The 21,132-nt window shown below is 71.2% G+C and overlaps 2 protein-coding genes across 5 annotated transcripts in view; one reads left to right on the top strand and one right to left on the bottom strand.

Annotated features, from left to right (window-relative positions):
- The window catches only part of NAV1 (neuron navigator 1), a 132,795-nt gene extending 113,669 nt beyond the window's left edge, over nt 1–19,126 (bottom strand). For all 4 annotated transcript variants that reach the window (XM_045817106.1, XM_045817108.1, XM_045817116.1 and 1 more), the window contains exon 1: nt 18,757–19,126. The gene's annotated coding sequence lies outside the window, so the exon portion shown is untranslated. The remainder of the gene's footprint in view (nt 1–18,756) is intronic.
- Nucleotides 130–19,364, top strand: LOC123832535 (collagen alpha-1(I) chain-like). Its single transcript, XM_045860205.1, has 10 exons — nt 130–214; nt 2,557–2,741; nt 3,068–3,257; nt 9,477–9,576; nt 9,789–9,936; nt 12,008–12,464; nt 13,685–13,860; nt 13,964–14,100; nt 16,762–16,931; nt 18,694–19,364. Exons 1-10 carry the CDS (start codon nt 130–132, stop codon nt 19,362–19,364), a joined length of 2,319 nt encoding a protein of 772 aa, XP_045716161.1.
- The last annotated feature ends 1,768 nt before the right edge of the window (nt 19,365–21,132 follow it).

Genomic DNA, 21,132 nt, shown 5'->3' with positions numbered 1-21,132 from the left:
CCGGAGGGACGTGCCGGTGGCAGGCGCACAGTGACCACCTGGGGGGTGCGGGGGTGCTGCTCAGGGCAGCGGGCTGGAACCCCTTCCCAGGTGAGAGGACCTCCGGTCGCCCAGGCCCGCCCACTCACAATGACCGCGTGTGCAGTGGCCCCCACCTGTCCCGTTGCTGCCTCAGGTGGCCAGAGGCCCGTGAGGTCTCGGGAGGCGGGGCCAGGTGAGTGGAGGTCAGAGACAGACTCGGCGCCCCCACCCCGCCCAGGCTTGGAGCTGACCCTCTAAGCTGGCCTGTCCGTGCCTGGAGCAGAGGGGGCGGGAGCAGAGGGGGCACCTGGGGACAGCAGCCGCCCCTGTCCCCAGAGGCCTCCTCAGGCCCGGCTGGTTTCAGCAGGCTCCCGTGCTGGACAGCTCCCAGCTCCCAGGCGCCAGGGCCCCCAGGCTGGCGCTGCCTTCCCACCAGGCCCTGCCGGTGAGGCTGGGTCCCTCCCCCCCACCGTGCCCCCTTCCCTGACCGGGCACGGAAACCGAGTCCGCAGAGGCCCAGCCAGGAAGAGGGGGGACGGTGTGACCCGGAGGGGACACGGCCCCAGGCTTGGATGGCAGGCTCTGGGAGGGACAGCCGAGGCCTTCACTGGATGCACCCTGGTCTGAGAGCAGAGCTGGGGGCTCCGAGGTGGGGCTGGCCCCCATCCCGACGGCCTGGTGCCCTCTGCCCCTTCCCGCTGTGAGCCTCCATGCTGCCGCCTGGGCCACAGGGCGGGCGTTTAAGCCCCCCTCACGTTCCCCACCAGCTCCCACTGGCAACGCCCCCCCCCCCCCGCTCCTCCTGGGGCAGGCCTGAGGAACACAGCCCCAACGCCCCCTCCTCCAGGAAGGCCCTGGGCCTGGCGGCCCTGACCCGAGGGTGGCACTTGGCTCTCTGGGGCTGAGCAGGACCTGTGGCCTAGAGCCTGGGGGACGGTGGCCCGGCCCTGTGGCTTCCAGGTGCTGTCACCTGCAGTGCGGGGGGGGGGGGGGGGCCCTGTCTCTTCCCTTCTGCACCTGGTGACTCAGCTCTCTCACCTCCCCGACTTCCTGTGGGGGTGGGGCCCGAGAGGGAAGTGCTCCAGAGGGAGAGGCTGGGAGGTGGCCCCACCTGGGATGTGGGTGACCCTGGTGGGGCCCAGCTCTCCCTCCCTCCTGGCACCAGCAGCCGGCTGCAGAGCTGCGGCGATTTGCATACATCTGCATACATTTGCATACACACATCTCCCAGTCCACCCTCCCTCCTTCCGCCCAGTGCGAGGGGCCGGGCTGGGCTGACTCAGAGGTGCTGGGCTCACGGCCTCCCCCTCCTCACCTCTGGACAGACCCCCCCCACCCCATCCCCCCGCACAAACTCCTCCCCTGACAGACCTGTCCCTCACTGCAGGGGGGCGACCACTGCCCCAGCCGCCGCCTCTGCCCCTTCTCTCCCTGGACCCCCTGGTTCTGGGAGTGAGACAAGGGTCGGGGGGAGCCTTGGGGAGCTCTGTCCCCCAGAGAGGAGTGGGGGCGCTGAGCCCCGGCAGCCCCCCGTCCTGTCCTGTGGGGTCTCTCGAAGCCCGGTCTTCGGAGAAGGTGGGCCGGCTGGAGCGCCGGGCCGTCCCGCCCGCCGGAACCGCACCCCGACTCTGAGGGGAGGCCCTGCCGCTCCGAGCTGCCCGTGGTCCTGGGAGGAGCCCCTCGGTGGGCAGCCCGGGGACGTGGTATCATGAGAGGAGGCGGCTTTGCGGCCTCGTCCACGTGGCCTGGAGCCCGAGACCCCCACGTGCGGGACCTGCGGCCTCGGACATCGCGCTGAACGAGAAGGAGACGGACGCAGACGACCCGGGAGGGAGCAGAGTTCAGTGGACGAGTTCCCTCCCGTGTGCGCCCCAGTGCGCCCCTGCGCCCCGCAGGGCATGACCCCACTTCTCGCTGGGAAGGCTCTGGAGACCGCCCAGCGGGCCGCTCACCCTCCAGGGTGGAGACGAGGGGCACACCGAGGACCCCCAAGGACACGCCTCCAAGGCCGGGCAGGGCTGCGGACCCTCCGCACGTCCCCGCGCCTCCGGGAGGACACTGCCGGCTGTCGGGGGTGTGCGGGCTTCCTGGGCAGGGCCGTGACTCCCGGAGGCATCGCCGGCCCTGAACAGGGACAGGGCTCCTTCGGTCACTCGGGAAGGCTGGCGAGGTGGGCGGCGTCTTGCTCTCCTGCCCACCTTGCCAGGCAGAAGGGGAACGAGAGGCTTTCCAACGCCCAGGAGGGGCCAGCACTGGCCCGAGGCCACCCAGCGAGTCTCGGAGCCACGCCCAGGCCCAGCTGCCTCCGCGGCCGCGTCTCTGGCCCTGAGGCTCCGTGCGGCCACAGAGTGGAAGGGGTTAACCCGTCCCTGCCGGGCCCTGCAGGTGCCAGTCTCCAGAGAAGGCCGTCGGAGGGGGGAGAACGAGCTTCTGTCTTAATTGCAGACGAGAGACAGGGTCGCTTGTTGGGGTCCTGACAATCGGCACCGCTGGCACCAGGCTGCACCCCCCCCCTCCTCTGCCCCCTCCGCCCAGGCTCCGGAGCAAGGGCCATGCCACCCGTGCAGCGTGCTGGGCGGCACTCGAAGGAGTCCTGGCGGGGAGGGGGCAGGAACCCCCAAAAGGCTGCGCCCCAGGAGTGCAGCGCCACCGTGCTGGGCCAGCTCGGACAGTGGCTGTGGGGGCCCAGGCTGACTCGGACGCAGGCCCCCGTCTCAGAGGTGTGACAGGGGACGTGTCCGGGGACGTGCGGGGCCGGCGGTACGAGAGCTTCAGGTCGGCGGGGGTGTTGGTCTGGATTTCAGAAGGTGACGCGGCCCTGGGCCTGTGTCACCGGCTCTTTGGTCAGGGGGCCGGGGCCGGGGCCCGACTGGCCCTCAGTTCTTTCCTTGAGTCCCCGGTGCTCCGCAACTATCCGGATGCAGGGGCCCTGTTTCGAGCTCAGCTGGCCCCCCGGGGCGCTGGACGCTGCTGAACTGTCCCTTCCCGGGCGTCCTGCCCCTCAGCCCGGTGGCTCTCCTGTCCCCCCCACCCCCCCCACTCACAGCTCCTGCCGGGGGCCTGGGCTCTGGCTGACGGCGCCAGCAGGAGGCCCTGGCGGACCAGCCCCTTGCGGCTGCAGGTTCCTCTGTTCCCCGCGGAGGGGCAGGGGCCGCTCTCCCCTGGTCCTGGCTCCCCTGTCGTGCGCACGGCCCGGGTGGTCTCCCCTCTCGGACACACGGAGGAGGACCTGCGCGGTGGGTGGACCGAGGCGGGCTCACGGCGGCTTCGCCCGCCCTCCTGGCTCCCTCAGCGTGTCCGTCCTCTTCTTAGTTCTCCGGGGCTTTGACAGCCAGGCCTGCGTGGTGACGTCCAGCTCCGTCTCTGGCTTTATGTGTCCGCGGAGACGTCTGTCCAGCCGACATCCCCCCACCAGGGCAGCCTGGACACCATGACCCGCCGCCCTCCGGGCCTGGCCGCAGCTGGCAGCCTGCCCTGGGTTCTCCGAGGCCCCCTCAGCCCCTGCACCGGCTGCCCCCCGCCGGGATGCCCTCTCCCGGCGCGCGCACCCAGGAGTGCGCGTCTCTGCACGGCCCCTCTGGCCCACGATGTCGCGGAGTGCGCGCTTCTCGCCGCGGTTTGTTTTAAAGACAGAACGCTGTCGGAAACACGGTCAAGACTCTCGTCACTCATGCGGAGCCCGAACGTTGAAGCGACTCACTGAGCCGAACTGGAGCTCGTCATCCCCAGCGCTCCCGGTGGCATTCGGAGCACGTCGCCCGCCTCCCGCGTGGCCTGCCACGTGGCGTGCCCTCAGTGCACGTGTGTGGGCTTGGTCGTGACCGACGGCAAGCGGCCCGCCCGACCGAGGGGCACCCCCGCACGAGAGCGCTCTGGCACGGAGCCTCCCACGACTCTTCCGGCACGTCCGACCGCTCACGGCCCCTCTCGGACCCCCTGGGCCAGAGAAGGGGGTGCACTGGGCTGGACCGGGGTGGGGGGCGAGGGGCCCAGGGCTGGGTCAGGGCAGATGGAGGTCAACAGACAAGCTGCCCCCTTGACCCCCACCCCCTGCCCCGCAGGGTGGGCGGGGCTGCCCTCTGGGAAATGAGGGTTTTCGGTGGCGGCCACCGCAGCTGCCAGGCCTGTGGCTGGGCTGGGCCGGCCTTTCTTGTGGCCGAGCCCAGGGCGGCCACATCTGGGCCCGGCCGCGGGGCCAGGGCCAGCCGGCCCGGGGCAGAGGACAGTCTGGGCCTCCCTCTGTCATTACCGAGGGTCCTGACGGCACCGCAGGGCGTGTGGCGGGGACAGTGGAGGGGGCAGCGCTGGCCGGGGGAGGGCAGGGCCGGGCTGCACGGGACACAGGGTCGCCGGGGTCACACGGCCCCTCCTGCCGGATCTGCTCCAGGTCCCCTCCCTCCCTCTGCCCTGCCTTCTCCCCCCTGAGGAAGTGGGAATGCGGCCTGTGTGTGTGCACACGCGTGTGTGTACACAGCACATGCACACGCGTGCACTCTCTCTCAGCAGGAGGAGAACCCCTCGGTTAGCAGCCGTGTCACCCAGAAGCCCACGCTCCGGGGTCCCGGGCCCTGGGCTCCGCATCGGCCTGACGTCCAGCTGTCGTGTGGCCTCCGAACGAGTCGGGGTGTCCGTCCCAGACGGTCAGTCCCTCGGGGACGGGCACTGTGCCTGTGTCGTGCAATCTGACCTGGACGGACGCGAGTAAACACGACATCGGGGGCTTCACACAAAGTCTGACTGTGGACTGTGAAGGGGAGGACTCGCCCGTGGAGCTTCCCCAGGGGTGACAGCCGTTTTGGACAGTGGTGGACACGGCCCTGGACCAGGACAGGGCAGCCACAGGGCACCTCCTGCTGGGCAGTGTGGGGTGGCCACGGCCAGGGTGGGGGTGGGCACTGAGACCCCCTGATGCTCAGGAAACTCGAGGGCTTTGCTGCCTTAGCAACGGGCGACATGGTCAGTGCAGAGCCGAGGCACCCGCAGGGCTCACGGTGGAGAGCAGGCCACCCGCCAGGGGCCACCCCGTGAGGCGGCATGCCCTTACACCCGGGCCCCCGGGAGCAGGCCTTGCTCAGCCCCTCAGGTAAGGAGGTGGCTGCCCGGGGCCCCTCCTGAGTCCAGGCAGCAGCTTCAGCCAGGTCACGGCCAGTCGGCTTGGGGCGAACCACCCGCCCCCCAGCCTCCCGCCCCAGGTGCCCCCAAGGGGAGCAGAGACTGGGCAGCCCCACCACGCAGTGCCTTACCAGGACACGTGTTTCTGTTCCGTTTTGACAAGACTTTATTTATTTATTTGCAGAGGGAGGGGAAGGGAGGGAGGGACCGAGGGAGAGGAACGTCAGTGTGAGGTTGCCTCCTGCACACCCCTCTACTGAGAACCTGACCCACAACCCAGCCATGTGCCCCGACGGGGAATCGAACCGGCCACCCCTTGATTCGCAGGCCGGTGCCCAGTCCGCTGAGCCCCACCAGCCGGGGCACGATTTTGTTTTGTTTTTCCTGCTGCGCTTGCTCATCGTAAACCCCTTCCCCAAGCTGACGGACGGACCCGTCCCCGCAGCAGCACCCCCCCACACTTGCTCCAGTTCTCCACGGACTGACGGGGCTCTGCGGGGCGGGGGGGGTGGAGCCGGCTGACCTGGGAGCCGAGGGACTCGGGATATAAATACCCTCGGACAATGCCTGGTGTCAGCCGCGAGACTGTGAGCTCAGACGGGCCCGAAATAGAAAAGATGGTGCAAACCGCCCCCCCAAGAGCCGCGGGCGCCCCAGATAGGGCGGAAGGGCTGCAGCAGGGCCCGCGGAAGGCCGGCTGGTTCTTCACAGAGCTTTTCCCTCTACGGATTTATTCTCGGTGAACTTTTTGGAAGTCGTCTTACAATCAGAGGAAAGTCCCGAGTCTTAGGACGAGGAACCGTCTCCCCCTGGACCGTTTGAGGGTCAGCTGCCGACACGCCCTGACCCCGGTCCCTTTCGAGTTTCATTTGCCACAAGGCAGCGCCTCCCACTCCAGTCACACAACCCTCGCCGGCGGAAACGACCCAGGGACCTGCTGCCCCTGAGTCCTTGTCTCCTCTGCAGCCTCTGCCCCTTGTCCAGAGTGTCCTTCCGCACAGAGAGCCGGTTCCGGTCCGCAGGCCGCACTGGCTTGTCCTGACTCTTCCCGCATGAATTTCAAAGTGCAGCCCTGGCGGGTGGCTCAGCGGTTCACGCATCGTCCCAATACGCCAAGGTTGTGGGTTCAATCCCCAGTCAGGGCACATGCAAGAACCAACCAGCGAATGCATCAGTAACTGCCACAACACATCGATGTTTCTCTCTCCCTCCGTCCCTCCCTCTCCCTTTCTCTAAAAGACCAGTTTTTAAAAAGTGCATCGTCTAATTGTCTGACTGTCTGTCTAAGTGTGGACACACGCTTGGCAGTCTGCCGGGGCCTGCAGGGCGTCCGTGCCCAGACGGACATCTGCCGTGACCTTGAAACGAAGGGTGCCCTTGCGGGCAGGCGGGCGGGGCTCTCTCTGCACAGAGGGTGCTGGGAGGTCCCTGGGGTCTTTGCTCCGGGGCCTCGTGGCCGTGTCAGTCATGGAACCCCTTCGTGAACCAAAGCACCGGGGGGGGGCCTGGGCACCAAGTGGGACCTGCCACAGACCCAGGCGGGCTTCAGCGTCCCCAGCCAGGTCTGGCCGTCCACCCAGGCAGGCCTGCCCCAGGGCTGCCCTGTCCGCAGGGCTGCAGACGGGGCCGAGGGCGTGGCCTGGGGTGCCCGGTGCAGGGAGGGGACACCCGGCCCCACCCGGGGGCCCTGCTCACGGGAAGCAGCCGGGAGGCAGCTCCGGGGGCCGAGGAAGGGTCCCCTGCGCACCGCCGGCCCACCGCTCCCGGCCTCTGCGTCTGACCTTCCTGCCAGGGCCCGTGTCCCGCAGGGGACCCCAGACACGGCCGTGTGCACGCAGGCCCCTGTGGACTTCCAGGCCAGACAGACACCCCGCGAGAGAACAGGGTCCCCGAGCAGCCGAGCGCCCGAGGGCCCAGCAGAGGCGTCCCTCCCTGGGGCGCACGCGGGCCAGGCCCCGTGCAGACACACTGTGTGACCTCAGTGCGTGCAGCCTCACGAAGACCGTGCGTGTGTGTGACCGACCTCGCCATGTGCAGAGGGGGTGCTGAGGCCGCGGAGCCACCAGCCGGCACAGGCCTGACACCACGGCCACTCTCAGACGATGGGGGGGGGGGGTTACAGCTGGACCAATGCTGTGGCCAGAGCCCGGGTGCGGCTCCGTCTCCCAGTCCGTGCCCTCACGTGAGCGAGTCGGCACCTTCGCTCTGCGCCTCACGGAGAACGGACGTGCCGGGTGCGTGGCCTGGGCTCCCACCGTGACGCGGGCGGAGCCTCGGGCCCTGGCACAGCTGGGGTGGCGGGGGGGCAGCAGGAACCCTCGGGCTGGGCAGCGGCCGAGCCAGGCTCGCTGTAAACTCCGTGCCCCTGTTTGGACCCCTCGGGCACATCAGTGTCAACCGTGCACACAGTAGGGCCGCACCGGTGGCTCCGAGAGGCCACAGTGACCCCCGAGACGCCTCTCTGAGCGCTGCTGCCCACAGGCCGAACGAGGGGTGGCAGACCCCCGGCCCCTGGGGGCTGTGAGCCCCATCGCTCTGACCCCACCCCTGCTGCCCCAGAGTCAGGGGCGGGCAGCCAGCCCGAGAAAACAGCGCGGAGGCCCCGTGCCAGGAAACGGGGTCCCTGTGGGCCGGGCGGGGTGCTGGCCGGTGCTCCCACACAGACAGGAAGGGCAGGGCGAGGGGTCGGTTTCCACCCACCACCCGGGTGCAGATCGTAATCGGGGCCCCGTGAGGAACGGCTGGTCGGTCACCCCTCGGGTTCCGGGGGCCGGGGCCGGGGCCAGGGCGGGCCCTCCCACAGCGACCAGGGAGGAGGTGGCCCTGTGGCCGGGGAAGATAAGCGCGGCAGGACGCAGACCACGCGGCTGATCACGGGTTCCCACAGCAGAGACGCTGGGGCACGGAGATAACGCCGCACCCCTCGCCCCTCGGTGCGCGCAGGCCCACAGCCGCCAGGCGGCAGGAAGGAGAGGGGTGCCGGAGGGGCATGTGCGTCCCAGGGCGACGAGGCCGCAGCCCAGGCCGGCCACCAGCCAGTCCCCCACGAAGCCCCGGACTGTGGGAAGGGGAGTGACCGGGGTCCCCAGGAGAGCCTGGGGGGGGGGAGTCGGAAGGGAGGGGCAGCCCCCTAGAAATGCCGAGCGTGGGCCCCCAGCTGACCGTCCACTCTGTGACGTCCCCCCAGTGGCCTGGACAGGAGCCTGGCCCCCCCTTCACTGCGCCGGAACCCGAGGGGCCTCGGGGCGCAGGGGACACGTCCCGGGGCTCTCGTGGCTCCTCTGTCCCCAGGAAGCGCTCCGCGGAGAGGGGGCGGGCAGCTGCCACGGGGCAGGAGCCCCAGACCCTCCCAGACCCTCCCAGACGCTCGAGAGCCCGGCCTCCTTCCACGGAAACAGCGACTCGGGCCCTGAGGGGGCAGGAGGCGAGGCTTCACGAGTCCCTGCCTCTCAGGGCCCTCGGGGGTGTGGGGGCGAGGAACCGGGCCAGCTCCAGCCAGCCCTCCTGGGCCTCACCCTGGGGTGTCGGCCCCTCGGCACCCAAACCACCCAGGGCAGGGCCGCTGGCCCAGGAAGGCCAAGGCCATCCCCGCTGCGGCCTGGGGACACTCAGCCGTCTGCCCCGGGCAAGCTGTCCTGCCTGATGGGGGGGGAAGGGTTGGTCAGGCTCAGGGCGGCCCCATAGCCCAAAGGGCGTAAGATTCCAGAAGCAGCAGCCAGCCTGGGAACCCTCGGACCTTTTGCTGTTGCCAAGAGCACCCCAGCCCGCCGTCACCCAAGACCCCAAGTGGGCTCCGCGGCCCCAAAGGGGAGGCCTGAGAGAGGAGGGCGGGAACGCTGACTTGGGGCTGGGAGGGCGGCGGCTGGTGGGAGACGGACCGAGAGCGAGAAGGAGGGAGTTTTCGGTGCGGCCGCAAACCGGAGGCAGACGACGCGGGGCGAGGACTCGGATCCCGCTCTGCCCTGGGCCGCCCGCCGCCGAACCGGCTCGCTGCTGCCCCCGCGGGCCGCCCGCGCCCGGGAGGGTGGGGACCGCCGGCTTCCGCGGGGCAAGTGCACCCTCTGGTGGCGGCGGCGGGAGGCGCAGGACGCGCAGACAAAGGGGTCCAGCACCCCCCTCCCTTTCCCAGAATCCCGCCTGGGGCCTTTATCGGGGCCCCCTGGCCGCCCCGGGTCCCCGTCCTCAGAGCCGTGCGGGGACGGACTGCGCCCACCCGGGGGCCGGTCCCTCTCCGCGCGCGCGCAGCCCTGGCCTCCCCTGGGCCCCGGCTCACCGGCCCCTCAAGACCCTGCTCCCCGCTCTGCTTGTCTGCGGCCCTCAGCGCCCCCCGCCCCCCCCATCAGGAGCTGAGGCTGCAGCTGGCGGGAAGCCACCGTGGAGCGCCCGTGTCCCCGCGCCCACGCCCCGGCAGAACGTGCCCCCGGAGTCCTCTCGGGGCCCGAAGTCCCGTCTCCCCGCCCAGAGCCCCCCCCAGGTCCCTTCTCACGGGCTGTTCCCGTGGACTCTGCAAGGGGCGACCCCGCGGAGCCCCGCCTGCTGCCCCTCCCCCAGCCGCCCCTCCCCCAGCCGCCCCCACGCGCCCTCTCCCTTTCTTGGCCTCGGTCTCTCGGAAACACCTTTTTCCTGCCGGTTCGGCCACCGCGCTTCCTGAACAGGAAGGGGGCCTGTGACTCGCGAGCGCTGTTTCCAGGGGACTTCTCCTCCTTGGCCCCCCTGCAGGCGGGGCGATGGGGTGCCCGGAGATCTGGACGCTCGGGGCCTGCCGGGGTCCCAGCCGCCAGTGGGAGGACGCTGGGCACCTGGGTGAGGGCAAGGACACTACTCCAATCGGTCCCCCCCCACCTCCATCGTCTGCCAGGGGCCCCAGCGCTCCGGGGTCCGCGGGCTCCAAACCCCGGAGCCCAGGACCAAGATGGGGAGAAGGACTCAGACACCAGATCAGAGGTGGAAGCCGGACTCCAAGGGGAGGAGTCTGCACAGGACACACGGCGGTCAAGGCCGTTCCCCGGGCCACAGCCTGCCCACCTCGCGCGGCCCAGCTGTCACGGGCTTCGTGGGGGTCGTCGGTCGGCCCGAGAGGCGCGTGGCATGTCACGGATCCAACTGAGTCACCAAAAAAGGCAGCTGATGCCCTAACCCTCCGCAGCAGCTCGGACGGTGACCTTGATGGGAAACAGGGCCACCATGAGTCAGCTGAGGTGCGGTCACGGAGGAGTCCGGTGGCCTCACGAGCAGGCGTCCCTGCAGGGAGACGGAGCTCAGGGCACAGAGGGGAGGGGAGATGAGGGTCGCCGGCCACACGCACACCCGGGGCTGGAGACACCGGGGTGCGCCCTGCAGCTCTCAGAGGGGGCATGGCCCTGCCCACCCCTTGGCCTGTGACTCCAGCTCCCAGAATGACCGTCCACTTCCGTGGTTTCAGCCCCCAGCTGTGTTGGGGCAGCTCCAGCAAACTGGCAGGTGGTTGCACCGGCCTGACAGACGAGGAGCCCCCGAGGGGAAGGTGGGTCCCCGTCCACGAGGGACAGAAGAGCAACTGTGGTGTGGCCTTTAGGAGGCCGCCCCGGATGGGGGCAGCGGTCTGGGGACAAAGGAGGGGACGCTGTGGACGGCGGACGTCCGGCTGCCCTTGCCTCTCACAACCCCGCAGACGCCCTCTGGACGGGGGGCACGCGGCTCCCAGCGCGAAGGGACTGCAGGCGGACTGCGGCGCGTGCCGACCCAGAGACGAGGGACGCGGCCGCCCCGCGGCACGAGGAGCCCCGCCCACAGCGGGGCGGGGCTGCAGGAGGCCGGCGCACTGAGGGGCGCGCGGCCTGGGCCCGTGCGCGTGACGCCCCAGAGCAGGACACAGCGCTCGCTCAGTCCGGGGAGGGGACGGACGGACGGACTGGCTCACACGGCGGGGGGTGGAGGGGGGGTTTCTCCACGGGGACTGGGGTGCGGGTTGCGAAGGTGTCTGTACATGACACGGCAACCCAAACACAGAAGAACAAAAGGAGACGCCCCGCCCCCCTTTTGCAGATGCACCGGCCAGGGGCTCAACCTTCTGCTCGTCCCTCTCGACCCGGCGTCTCGCTCCAGCTCCGCTCAGGCCCCGGCTGGGTCCCGGCAGCAGCCCGGCCCCTGCCCAGAGGCAGATGGCAGCAAAGGGAGCAGCTGGGGCCGCAGGCCACTGGGCACGGCCCCTCCCGGCGTAGAAGCCGGGCGCCCAGGCGGAGCTGTCCGTGGGGACCTCCGGCCGAGGGGCGGCCCCAGCCTGCATCTTGGCTCACGCAGCTGAGCTCGTTTCAAACCCCCACCTCCCCCTGCACTCTGCCCGGGCCACATCTGGGGCCCCTCCCCCGAACCGGGCGGTTCACACTGCCCTGGGGCCGGCCACGCCAGATAACGAGCGGCTTTGCCGAACACAACCCACCCACCCCGCCCCCCGCCCCCCAAGGGGCATGCACCTCCCCCCGTCGGACCCTCAGACAGGGCCACACTTCCTACAGCCGTCCGGGGAGAACCCACCGAGAAGTGTGGCCGCGTGTCTGCGACACCCCCGCCCTTGCCAGTCACGCTGCCAAGCCCGTGTGCGTGGTCTGGAAGGACCACGTGTGTGCAGGGAGCCACAGGCACCCGGCGCAGGGTGAGGGGGGCAGCTGGCATCAGCCTGTGCCACGTGCCGGTGACACCCTCCAGGACAACCTCGGGCCTCTGCGGGGTGGGCACCACTGTCCCCGCTCTGCAGGCGAGGAGACCCAACCTGGGGCGTTGCAGGGGCTGCAGGCCAGGCTGACCCCAGACCAGCCCGGGAGCACTGGGGCGCCAGCGGGCACGCCACAGAGGCTCGGGGTGAAGGAACAGACATTCACTCCTGCCTGTCTCTCAGCTCAAGGGCGAGCCCCTCCCTTACCACCACCACCACCCCCCCCCCGGAATCCGAGACCCCGACCACGTGCAGGACCCCAGCTGGGCCATGTCCAGGGCCTCGTCGAGCCGGGTGCGGCCTGCGGGCCCGTCTCTGCCCCGGGGGCCTGGCCCAGACCCTCTCTGCCCGCCAGCACCCCCACCCCCGCCGGCATCTGCCCAGCCGTGCCGCCTCCCAGACACAGCAGCCTTTGTCTGCGAGGGATGTGGCGGCAGGAATGTCACCATCTCCGCGGCCAGCTCAGCAGCGGCCTTCCCGCCCGCTGCCCACGCTGCCCACGGCCACCCCGGCCCTGTGGTCACTTTCCAGGCCTCTGTAGCGGCCTCCGATCTCCCTCTGGCCGGGGCGGCCAGGGCGTCGGGGGATGACTCAGAAGTGGGACTCGGCCCCAACCACCGGGTCTTCGTGGTGACGCATGGTGAGGACGAAGGCAGGGAGGGCTGGGGGGGGGGGGAGATGGGGGGGCGTCTCGGGAGACGTGTCCGCGGGGAGGGAGGGGCAGCCCACTGGGCCCAGAGCAGTGGCGAAGGCAGCCGGAGGAAGCCAGGCCCCGGCTGGCACTCGGCCGGGGTCGTCCACTCGGGAGAGGAAGCGAGAAACAGGACTCGAAGATGACCCCTGCCCCCGGGCTCTGTGTGACCACACTGGGAGGTGTGCTTTCAAGCAGCTTTTGCTTTTTGAAAGACTCTATTTATTTATTTTTAGAGAGGGAGAAGGGAGGGAGAAAGAGAGGGAGAGACATCAACGTGTGTGGTTGCCTCTCACTCGCCCCCTACTGGGGACCTGCCCACCACCCAGGCCTGTGCCCCGACTGGGAATCGAACCAGCGACCCTTTGGTTCTCAGGCTGGAACTCAATCCACTGAGCCACACCAGCCAGGGCAAAAGTATAAAAATCTTTAAAAATTATTACGACAACGACATTCCCACTTCCCGTGGGGTGTGGGGTGAGGGGTGAGGGGGTCTCATCCGGGGGTGCTGTGTCCTGGGCTCCCCCAGGGAGGCATGCCAGGAGCGGAGCAGGGGGCACCGAGGTCCTAGGACAGCCGGCCCCCCCACTGGGGCTCAGCTGCTCAGAGAAGCTGCCCCCCGCCCCGCCCCCCCCACACTGAGCAGCCAGGACACCGGCCGGGGAAGCCCACCTTCCGCACCCCTGAGACGGCCGCCACCCCCAAACCACACAGGGGACCTCCTGAGAACCGGCCACGGCCCCTCTCCCCGCCCTGCCCCCCGAGTGCCGCCGGCCAGCACGCCGCCGCAGGGGGCTCCCCGCACCTGCCGTCCCCCCACCGCACGCACGGCTGGAGACGGGGCGGGTCCCGGCCGAACCCCTCGCGCCCCTCCCACCGTCGGGCTTCAGCTCCTTCTGCTGGTGACCCTGCACCCTCAGCCCCGAGTTGGATGCCTCGCCCCAGACGCCCAGCTCCCCCACGGAACACGGGGGCACGCAGGCCCCTCCCCCTCCCCCTCCCCCGGCCACGCACTTTGCTCCCGTTCCGTGCAGGCCGCACAGGCCCCGTCGCCCGCGGCTGGCCGCACGGCGGTCACCAGGCAGTGTCACTCACGCCGTCCTGACCGTGAGCACCGCTGAGCCCCGGCCTGGTGGGGGGGGGAGTGTCGCCCCCCCCCCGCTGTCCAGTCCGAGGTCCCGAGGCCTCGGACACCAGGCCAGACCCTGAGGACGCCGGTGGCAGGCAGGAGGCCCAGGTCTTGCGGCCCACACTTCGCCCCCGGCACGCGGCCCGGGAGGGGGCTGCCGGCGCGGCAGAGAGGCCGTCCGAGCCGCAGTGTCTCCCCGGCGCCCTGGCTGCCACGGTGCGAGCGTGGCTGCCGCAGGGACCCACGTGCTCCACGCTCGGGGCAGCACCGCCGGGGGGGGGGCGGGGAGGGCACGGACTGCTTCCTCTTTCTGGGGCAGAAAGCTGCCCCGGCCGCAGGCGGCTGCAGCGGCGGGGACTGTGCAGAGCTCGCTGAGGGGGGCCTGGGGGGCACCCCGGAAATCTGCGTGAGCCCAGGCCCCCAGGCCCAGGCCCAGGCCATGCTGCCGGAGCCGAGGTGCTGGTGTGAGGTCGGGGCACCGAGGTCGCCACGTCCTTGTTGCCACCGCAGTCAGGGAGCCGTTGGGGGTTAGGGGCCACGACGCCGGCAGGTTGCTCTCAAAGGGAGCAGGGAAGTGTCCTCACATCCACGCGTGTGGACGGACAGACAGACAGACGGGCCGGCGGACGCATCGCTGTAGCAAGACGTGAACAGGTCCCGAGCCCAGAAGTCCCTCCCCCTCTCTGCCGACTGGGCGGCGGTCAGCACAGAACCTCTGGGGGGGGAGGGCTCTACTGCCTGGAAGCCCCGGCGGTGGCGGCCTCGCCCTGCTGGGCTGACTCCCTCCTAAAACCCCCGGCCCGGCGGCCTGCCCAGGAGGCCCGGGCGACCGTGCAGGGGCGGGGCCGACGGGCCGCACGGGCAGGGGTGGGAGGGGTGTCAGCAGCTGCCCCCCCTTTGTTTGGGGGGGAAGGCAGGCAGCTGGCGCTCCTGCGGGCCCGCTAAGCCCTGCTCCCTGCACGCCAGGAGCCGGCTTCCACCGTCACCGGTGAGGGCCCCGAAGGCTCAGGGGACACATGGGGACACACGGGGACATGGTGGGGCGAGGCGGGAGGGGCAGCCCAGCTCTGCTTCCCTCCGTCTCCCCGTCCCCGGGTCGCCCGGGGGCCGAACAGCAAGCTGCCCAGCCGCCCCCGCTGGCAGCAGGTGACAGGTAGGGCCGATGCGGCCAGGAGCCCCCTGCTGGCAGAGCAGAGCTGGGCCTGGGGGTGGGGGGCCATGCGAGGAGGAGGAGGGTGAGGGGGACCTGTGCTTCCCAGACTGGCCCCGTCGCAGGGGTGGCTGCGGTGGGGGGGGCGGCGGCGAGGGAGAAGGGGGTCAGACCGGCCAGGCCCGAGGGGGAACCCGGCGGCAGGAGTGAGCCATTCCATGCCCCTGTGCCTGGGACCCCCGAGGGGCCCGCGGGGCCCACACGAGGATGAGGAACGCGCCGCTGACGCTGGCCCATCACCCCCGGGTGCTCAGCTCTCCGTGAGCAAAGCCGGCCCCAGGTCTGGCTCGTCTTTGGGCCCCGACTCTTCCTGTTTCCCCACCCGTCTTCCCCACGCATGGCCCGAGCCCCGAGGAAGGACCCGAGCAGGAGGGGCCGGCGGAGCCCGGGCGCCGCACCCAGCTGCCCGAGGTCCCTGCAGAAGGCGGCTCCACCTGCCGCGCCCCGTGTACCCTGAACGCTGTCCCGCTGCGTTCGAGGTGTGTTCCGAGGAAGCCGTTCCCCGCGGTGGCGCTCGCCGACGGGGAAGCCACACCTGAGACAGAGGGACACCGGGGGGTTCTGAGAGGGCGCTGCCCAGCTACAAACTAAGGGGCTTCCAGCGCCCGCCCCGGGGAGCTCCCCAGGGACAGCGGCGCCCCGGCTGGGGGAGCCCGGCTGCTGAGAAGCCCCCCGCTCAGAACACCCCCAGCGCGTGCCCTCCAGCGGGGAGCCCCGACTTCTCCACCGAGTCCCCGCAAATCCACACGGAGCCGAGCTGGGTGGTGCTGGTGGCCGGGGCGGGGGTGGGGGGTGGGCAGTTAGCGGGTCAAGGGTTGCGGGTCCCACGCTGTGGTTTGGGGCGTGCAGCTCGGACTCTCGGGGTCTGGGGAGCGTCCAGGAGATGGCGTGGACACCCTCCCGACGCTGACCTGCGCCCTCCTCACGGGGGTCCGGCGGCCCAGAGGCGCTGCGTCCAGGTTCACCACGGTACACACTGTCGGGCGTGTGAACACAGTCACCGCGACACGCGGGCGCGAAGCCTCGGCCCCCCTGCCCGAGGGCAGCGCGCCAGCTCTGTCTCGCCGTCTCCAGACACTTGGCAAATTTAAAAACACAAAGGGCTCTCACAGGGGACTCATCACGGGACGGTAGGGCTGGGGCAACTCGGCAGACGGCGCAGCCCGCCCAGACCCATGGCTGCCTCGCTGACTCGGAGGGCGGAGTCATCTCACGCACGCCGGCCTCCTCTCGAGACGACGATGACACTCAGGAAGCTGGGCAGAGGAGGGCAGTTCCTCGGCTCGAGAGAGGGCATCCTCGGCCGACCCAGGACACCCATCCCGTCGCGGGACAGACCGTCCCGTCAGGGATGTGACCTGGGGGAGGGGGGGAGGCTCCCGCCCCCACCCCTGAGCATCGGCAGCTGCTGCCAAACGCCGCCTGCACGGCCCGGCCACGGCGAGAAACGAGAAGAAGTAAAAAGCACCCGAACTGGAAAAGAGGTAAAAAACTGTCCCTACTCGCGGTGGACAGGACCCCACACACGGAGAATCCCAAGGAACCCACGCGCGCCAAAGACGAGGAACGAAACTCAGATCCAGCGGCGACGACCCGGAGAACAGGCCCCCGCGTGCGCGTCCTGGGTGTTTCTCCGCGCCCGCCGCCGGCCCGCTGAGAAGGCGGGGGGGGGGCGGGGACACAACAGCCCCGCCCACAGGGCCCCGGAGCGCCTGGGGACCGGGCAGCGGGGCCGTCTGGGTGCCCCGAAGCGGAAACATCGGGTTAGTCACGGTCCCCGCACAGGCACACGCGCCGTCCCCGCGGTCCCTCGCGCGTCCGGGCACATCTCGTAGTGAGGTGAAGTGGAGCGGAGGGGCCTGAGGGCGCGGGGGGGGGGGCGGCGCGGGGGGGCGTGCACGTGACAGGCAGGGCCGCCTCTCCACGCCGCCTCCTGTGCCGGCCGTCCCCGGAGCCACGGACGGGACGCGGGGGCGGCACCAAGCCCCGGGCCTCGGGGAGGAGCTGGCCCGCGCCGCCCTGCCTCCCGAGAAGACCCGGGAGCTGCTGCCCGAAGAGGGCGGTTCGCACGAGAAGCGTGGGGGGGGGTGGTTAAGTTGGAGGAGAAACGAAGAGTGTTCCCCGTGACTGTGCCGTGACCAGGGGCCAGGAGGGTGCGGCGCTGGCCAGGCGTCGCCACATCGCCTCTGCAGGCCCGTTCCCAGACCCTGCTGCAGCCGGCCGCCCCGTCCCGCCTCGCCTGCCTGCGGCCTCGGCCTGGGGGGGCCCTGCGGGGGGCTCCTGAACCAGGGCCAGGCTCCAGCAGGGCCCAGCTCTGTGCGGCTCTGAGCCCTCCTGTCCCTTCTGCCCAGGGGGCCGGGGCAGAGCGGCGGGGGAGGGGAGACACCCTTCTGACTTCGACACGCTCGTTTTTCCGGCCGAACCCTTGAAGAATTCAAAGGGGCTTGAACGGACGAGGGAAGTGGCCCTGGTCCGGTAAAAGGGCAAATGAAGGGACAGCGGATCTTCACGGAAGGACACGAGTTCCCCTCCAGGCCCCGCTCTCCTCCGGGCTGACAGCGGGGCCTGCGTGCCCTCGGCAGGGCTGGGGAGGGAGGAGAAACAGTTCCTGTTTTCAGTCTCTCCCGGCTTCCCGCTCCCCGAGGAGGTCCCAGGAAAGGCCGAAGGCTGGCCGCCGGCTCACCTGCAGGCAACCCAAGCCCCCGGCCCCCCGGGGGGACCATGTTTCCAGGGGGAAAAGGGGTGGAGACAAACCATAAACAGGCTCTTCCCATCCCTGCCCAGGACACACCCCACCCAGAGCACTGCCGGGGGACGGCCCTGGTCACCTGCGTCCCCGGCCTCTGAGTGACACCCCTGCCCGCCCTGGGGGGGCACTCTGTGTGAGTCCCGCTGCCCCCCGCCCCGTCAGCGAGTTGCGGGGGACCCCGTGCAGCCGGGGCGCAGCGCGGGGGAGGGCGGGCAGGCACGGCGGCCTCTGCAGCGTGGCCGGCGGCAGCGTCTCAGCCCCGGGTTTGAAGGAGCCAATGGCCTCCCGAGCGCCGAAACAGGAAGCCAGACACACAGCAGGCGGCCGGGACCCAGCTTCCCCCAGGACGGCGCCAGCTGCGCCCCGGCCGGGCTCACCGAGCCCCATTGACTCAGCAGCCGGTCCTCCTGTGCTGGCCTGGGGGCGGGGTGAGGGGAGACACCCTCACGGGGGGCGGGGAGCGGACGTCACCCCCGCACCGCACCCCCACTCGCACCCTGCCCCCTCGGCCTGCAAACGCTTCGCAGACCTGCCCGGTGCTCCGTCCCGCGACCAGTTTCTGCCGCTCTGAGGGCAGAAGGGACCGCGGGGCGCGAGCCTGGAGCGCCCTCAGGTGAGGCCCCCGCAGTCCCCCGACCTCCCCCTCCCCCTCCCCCCGGGTCACCCCCGGGGAACGCGCTCCCTGGGCGCGCGCTGAGGAGCACAGCTCGGGGAGACCCCGGAGGCCCCTTCCCCGCGCACCCTGGCGCCCAGGGAGCCTCTGGGCCGCGGTTCCGCTCGCTCCGCCGCCGGGATGCGAGGCGACGCGGTAGGGCGTGAGCCCACGTAGCACTAGGTGTCTCCGACTGCAGGGCCTCCGCGCACTTTAAGTGGCGCGAGTTTCCCAGGACGGGAAACTGAGGCCCAGGGGGCTGGAGTTGGCTGCTGAGGTGAGTCAGCTCCTGGATGAGACGCGCAGCCCCGTGCGGACGTCGCGACCCGGCTTCCCCGGCGGCCGCTCCCCCGCGTGTGACTCTGGCGCCCCTCCCGGGCCGCCCGCAGCCTCCTCGGCACCGGGCGAACCTCCCCAGATCTGGCCCGGGCCCCTCAGGACATGCCGGCCGATCCCGGACCGATGGCCCCGGCCTCGACGACCCCCGCGCGGGCCACTCACCCGCGCCTGTGCAACCGGATCCCGGGGTCTGCGCCTCCGCCGCGCACAGTCGCGCATCCCGGGCAGCGCCGGCCCGCGTCCTCGCCTCGCTGAGAAAGTTCCTGGCGGCTCCGGGCGGGCGCTGCTCGCGCGCGCACTCGGGCCGCCGGCCCCGGCCCACAATGCGGAGGGAGGCGCGTCCTGAACAAAGTGCGTCCCCTGGGCCGGGGCCGGGGCGGAGCCTGGTGACCCGCTGCCCCCGGCGCGCGCCGCTGCCGCTCCGCCGCGGGACCGCCCCGCCGGCCTCCCGCGCGGTGCCAGCTGGACCCGCCGAGGGGCGGAAGCCCGGGTCCCTCCAGACTTGGTCACTGGGAAGCCATCCCCTGGCCCTTTCCGCTTGGGCCTTCCCGCCCCGCCTCCCGGCCTCGGAAAGGCGGCTGCTCGGTGACGGGCTGGGGCCCGGGCTGGCGGGGCGGAAGCCTGCGCACAATGGAGCCCTTCCTGTGCCCGGACCCGCGGCGCTCCGCCGCGCTGCGCTCCCGGGACGCGGGGACGGACGAGCCGCGGGCCTGGCCGAGGCGCCTGGCTCCGCCCCCTCCCCCCCACCCCCGCCCCGAGTCCCACTCTGAGCCCGCGCCTGGGTCGGAGCAGAGCGCGGGCCCCGAAGGGCCGGCACTAGTAGGTGCTCAGTAAAACGCTCGGTTTCTTCCCGCTTCCCGACTCTGCCCCCCTCCCTCCTCCTCAAAGGGCCGTGGGGGCGCCCGGCTGGGCCCGCGGAGGAGGGCAGAAGGGGACCTGGGGGCAAGGGGCCCAGCAGACGGGGCCCAGACTCCCAGCTCCAGGGACCAACGTGAGGCTGAGTCCCGGCCGGTGCGGAGGGGTTGGCGCTGGGGCCCAAGGGGGTGAAGGCAGCGTCCCTGCGGCGCCAGGGAGCCCGGTAGGGGGGGATACAAGCCCCCACTGGGCCTGCCTGAGCCCCATGGGGTCAGGTCACAGTGACATGACCGTGGACGCCAGGACAGGAGACACTGGGCTTGCTGGCCAGGGCTGGACACAGGGCCCCCACCCACTCGGCTGGTTTTGGGACAACGCCCTTTCCCTGGAACGGGAAAGGGCTGCAGCCACTGCTCTGTGGGGTGTGGTCTCCCCGTGGACAAGGGCTGTCCTGCAAGCCCCCGCTGCCCCTGCCCCGGGGCCCCATGGACAGACCACAGTAGCATGGGGACGGCCGGGGGCAGGGACCAAAGGCCAGTCTGGCTGGGGCGAGAGGCGGGGTGAGGGCAGGCCCCTGAGTAGGGGCGGCCCGGCCGTGGACAGAGCGCTGCCAGGCCTCCCCCCCCACCCCCCCGCCCACCGCAGCAGGGGCCGCGGCCAAGCGCCCGTGCCGCTGAGAGCAGCTTTCCTCCGAGCCCGGCGCGGATGACTCAGTTGCTCTGAATCAAGCGAATGGATTTTCCTGAAATATGAAAATTGATCAGAGGAGAGCGGGGCGGGGCGGGGCGGAGAGCCCGGTGGCTGGGGGTGCGCTTCAGGCCCCCTGCAGGGGCCCCGGTCACTCGCCACGTCCCCACCCCACCCAGCCACCTAGAAGGGCCCTCTGGCCCACCTGAGGCCCCCCCGGCGCGCAGGGGCTCCCGGGTCCCCTCCTCCACGGGCAGCTCCAGCCGACCCCCGGGGGCGGGAGACAGTTCACAGCGGGACGGAAGCCACTGTGGCAAAGGGGTCTCGAAACAGCCGCCCGGCAGCCCAGTGTCGCCCGCCAGCCTCCCGGCCTGGGCCAGCGTGAGCCTCGGGGGGCCAGCGGAGGAGGGTGGGGAGCGACAGGCGTGTCCAGGCCCGGCCTCCCTTCCCCGGGTCCCTGCCCGCCTCCCTGCCCCTCGGGGCCCCTGGGCCCGTGCCGGCCCGTCTCAGCAGTCGGGCGCTGGCTGGACTGCGGGCCTCGGAGCCTGTGGCCCGGGAGGGGCCGGGCCCCGGCCACCGACTGCCCTGGCTCTGGCTCCCGGAGCGCTGGGCGAGGCCCCCGGCGGGAGGTGGGGGCCGCCCTGGCCGCGTTTTCCCGAGCGTTGAAACATGCCGTTCAAGCTTCTGAGGTGCAGTCCTTGGGGGCCCTGGGCCCCCCTCCAGGCCCAGTGGGAAATCACGGGGGCCAGCGCTTGCTGACGAGTGTCACCTCCGTCTGCTGATGCTCGTTGGCAAGGGGGTCGGGACACCCGGGGGACACCAGCGGCCCCCAGCAGGGCTGGGGGTGTTCGGGGGTCACGGAGGAGGGGGGGGCCTGCACAGTGCCCGAGCAGAAGCACCAGCTCCGAACCCCAGCCCCGCGTCCCCACCCGAAGGGGCTGCGGGCTCCCAGCTGGGAAGCTCAGGATGGAGAGGCGCAGCTCTGACCGGCCACGG

Source organism: Phyllostomus hastatus, unplaced genomic scaffold, assembly GCF_019186645.2.
Source record: "Phyllostomus hastatus isolate PE091 unplaced genomic scaffold, TTU_PhHast_1.1 phas_contig_148, whole genome shotgun sequence".
In the NCBI taxonomy this organism is placed as follows: Eukaryota; Metazoa; Chordata; class Mammalia; order Chiroptera; family Phyllostomidae; genus Phyllostomus; species Phyllostomus hastatus.
The sequence above is the reverse complement of the archived record's forward strand: the minus strand, read 5'-3'. Positions and strand labels throughout refer to the sequence as shown.

Bases quoted from the DNA above. Each gene is read 5' to 3' on its own strand.
- LOC123832535 (XM_045860205.1), top strand. From the start codon at position 130: ATGACCGCGTGTGCAGTGGCCCCCACCTGTCCCGTTGCTGCCTCAGGT. The intron at 12,465-13,684 runs GTGAGGACGAAG...CCCGCTGTCCAG, and splicing joins GGTCTTCGTGGTGACGCATG to TCCGAGGTCCCGAGGCCTCG. The intron at 14,101-16,761 runs GTGCTGGTGTGA...TGCACGTGACAG, and splicing joins GCCATGCTGCCGGAGCCGAG to GCAGGGCCGCCTCTCCACGC.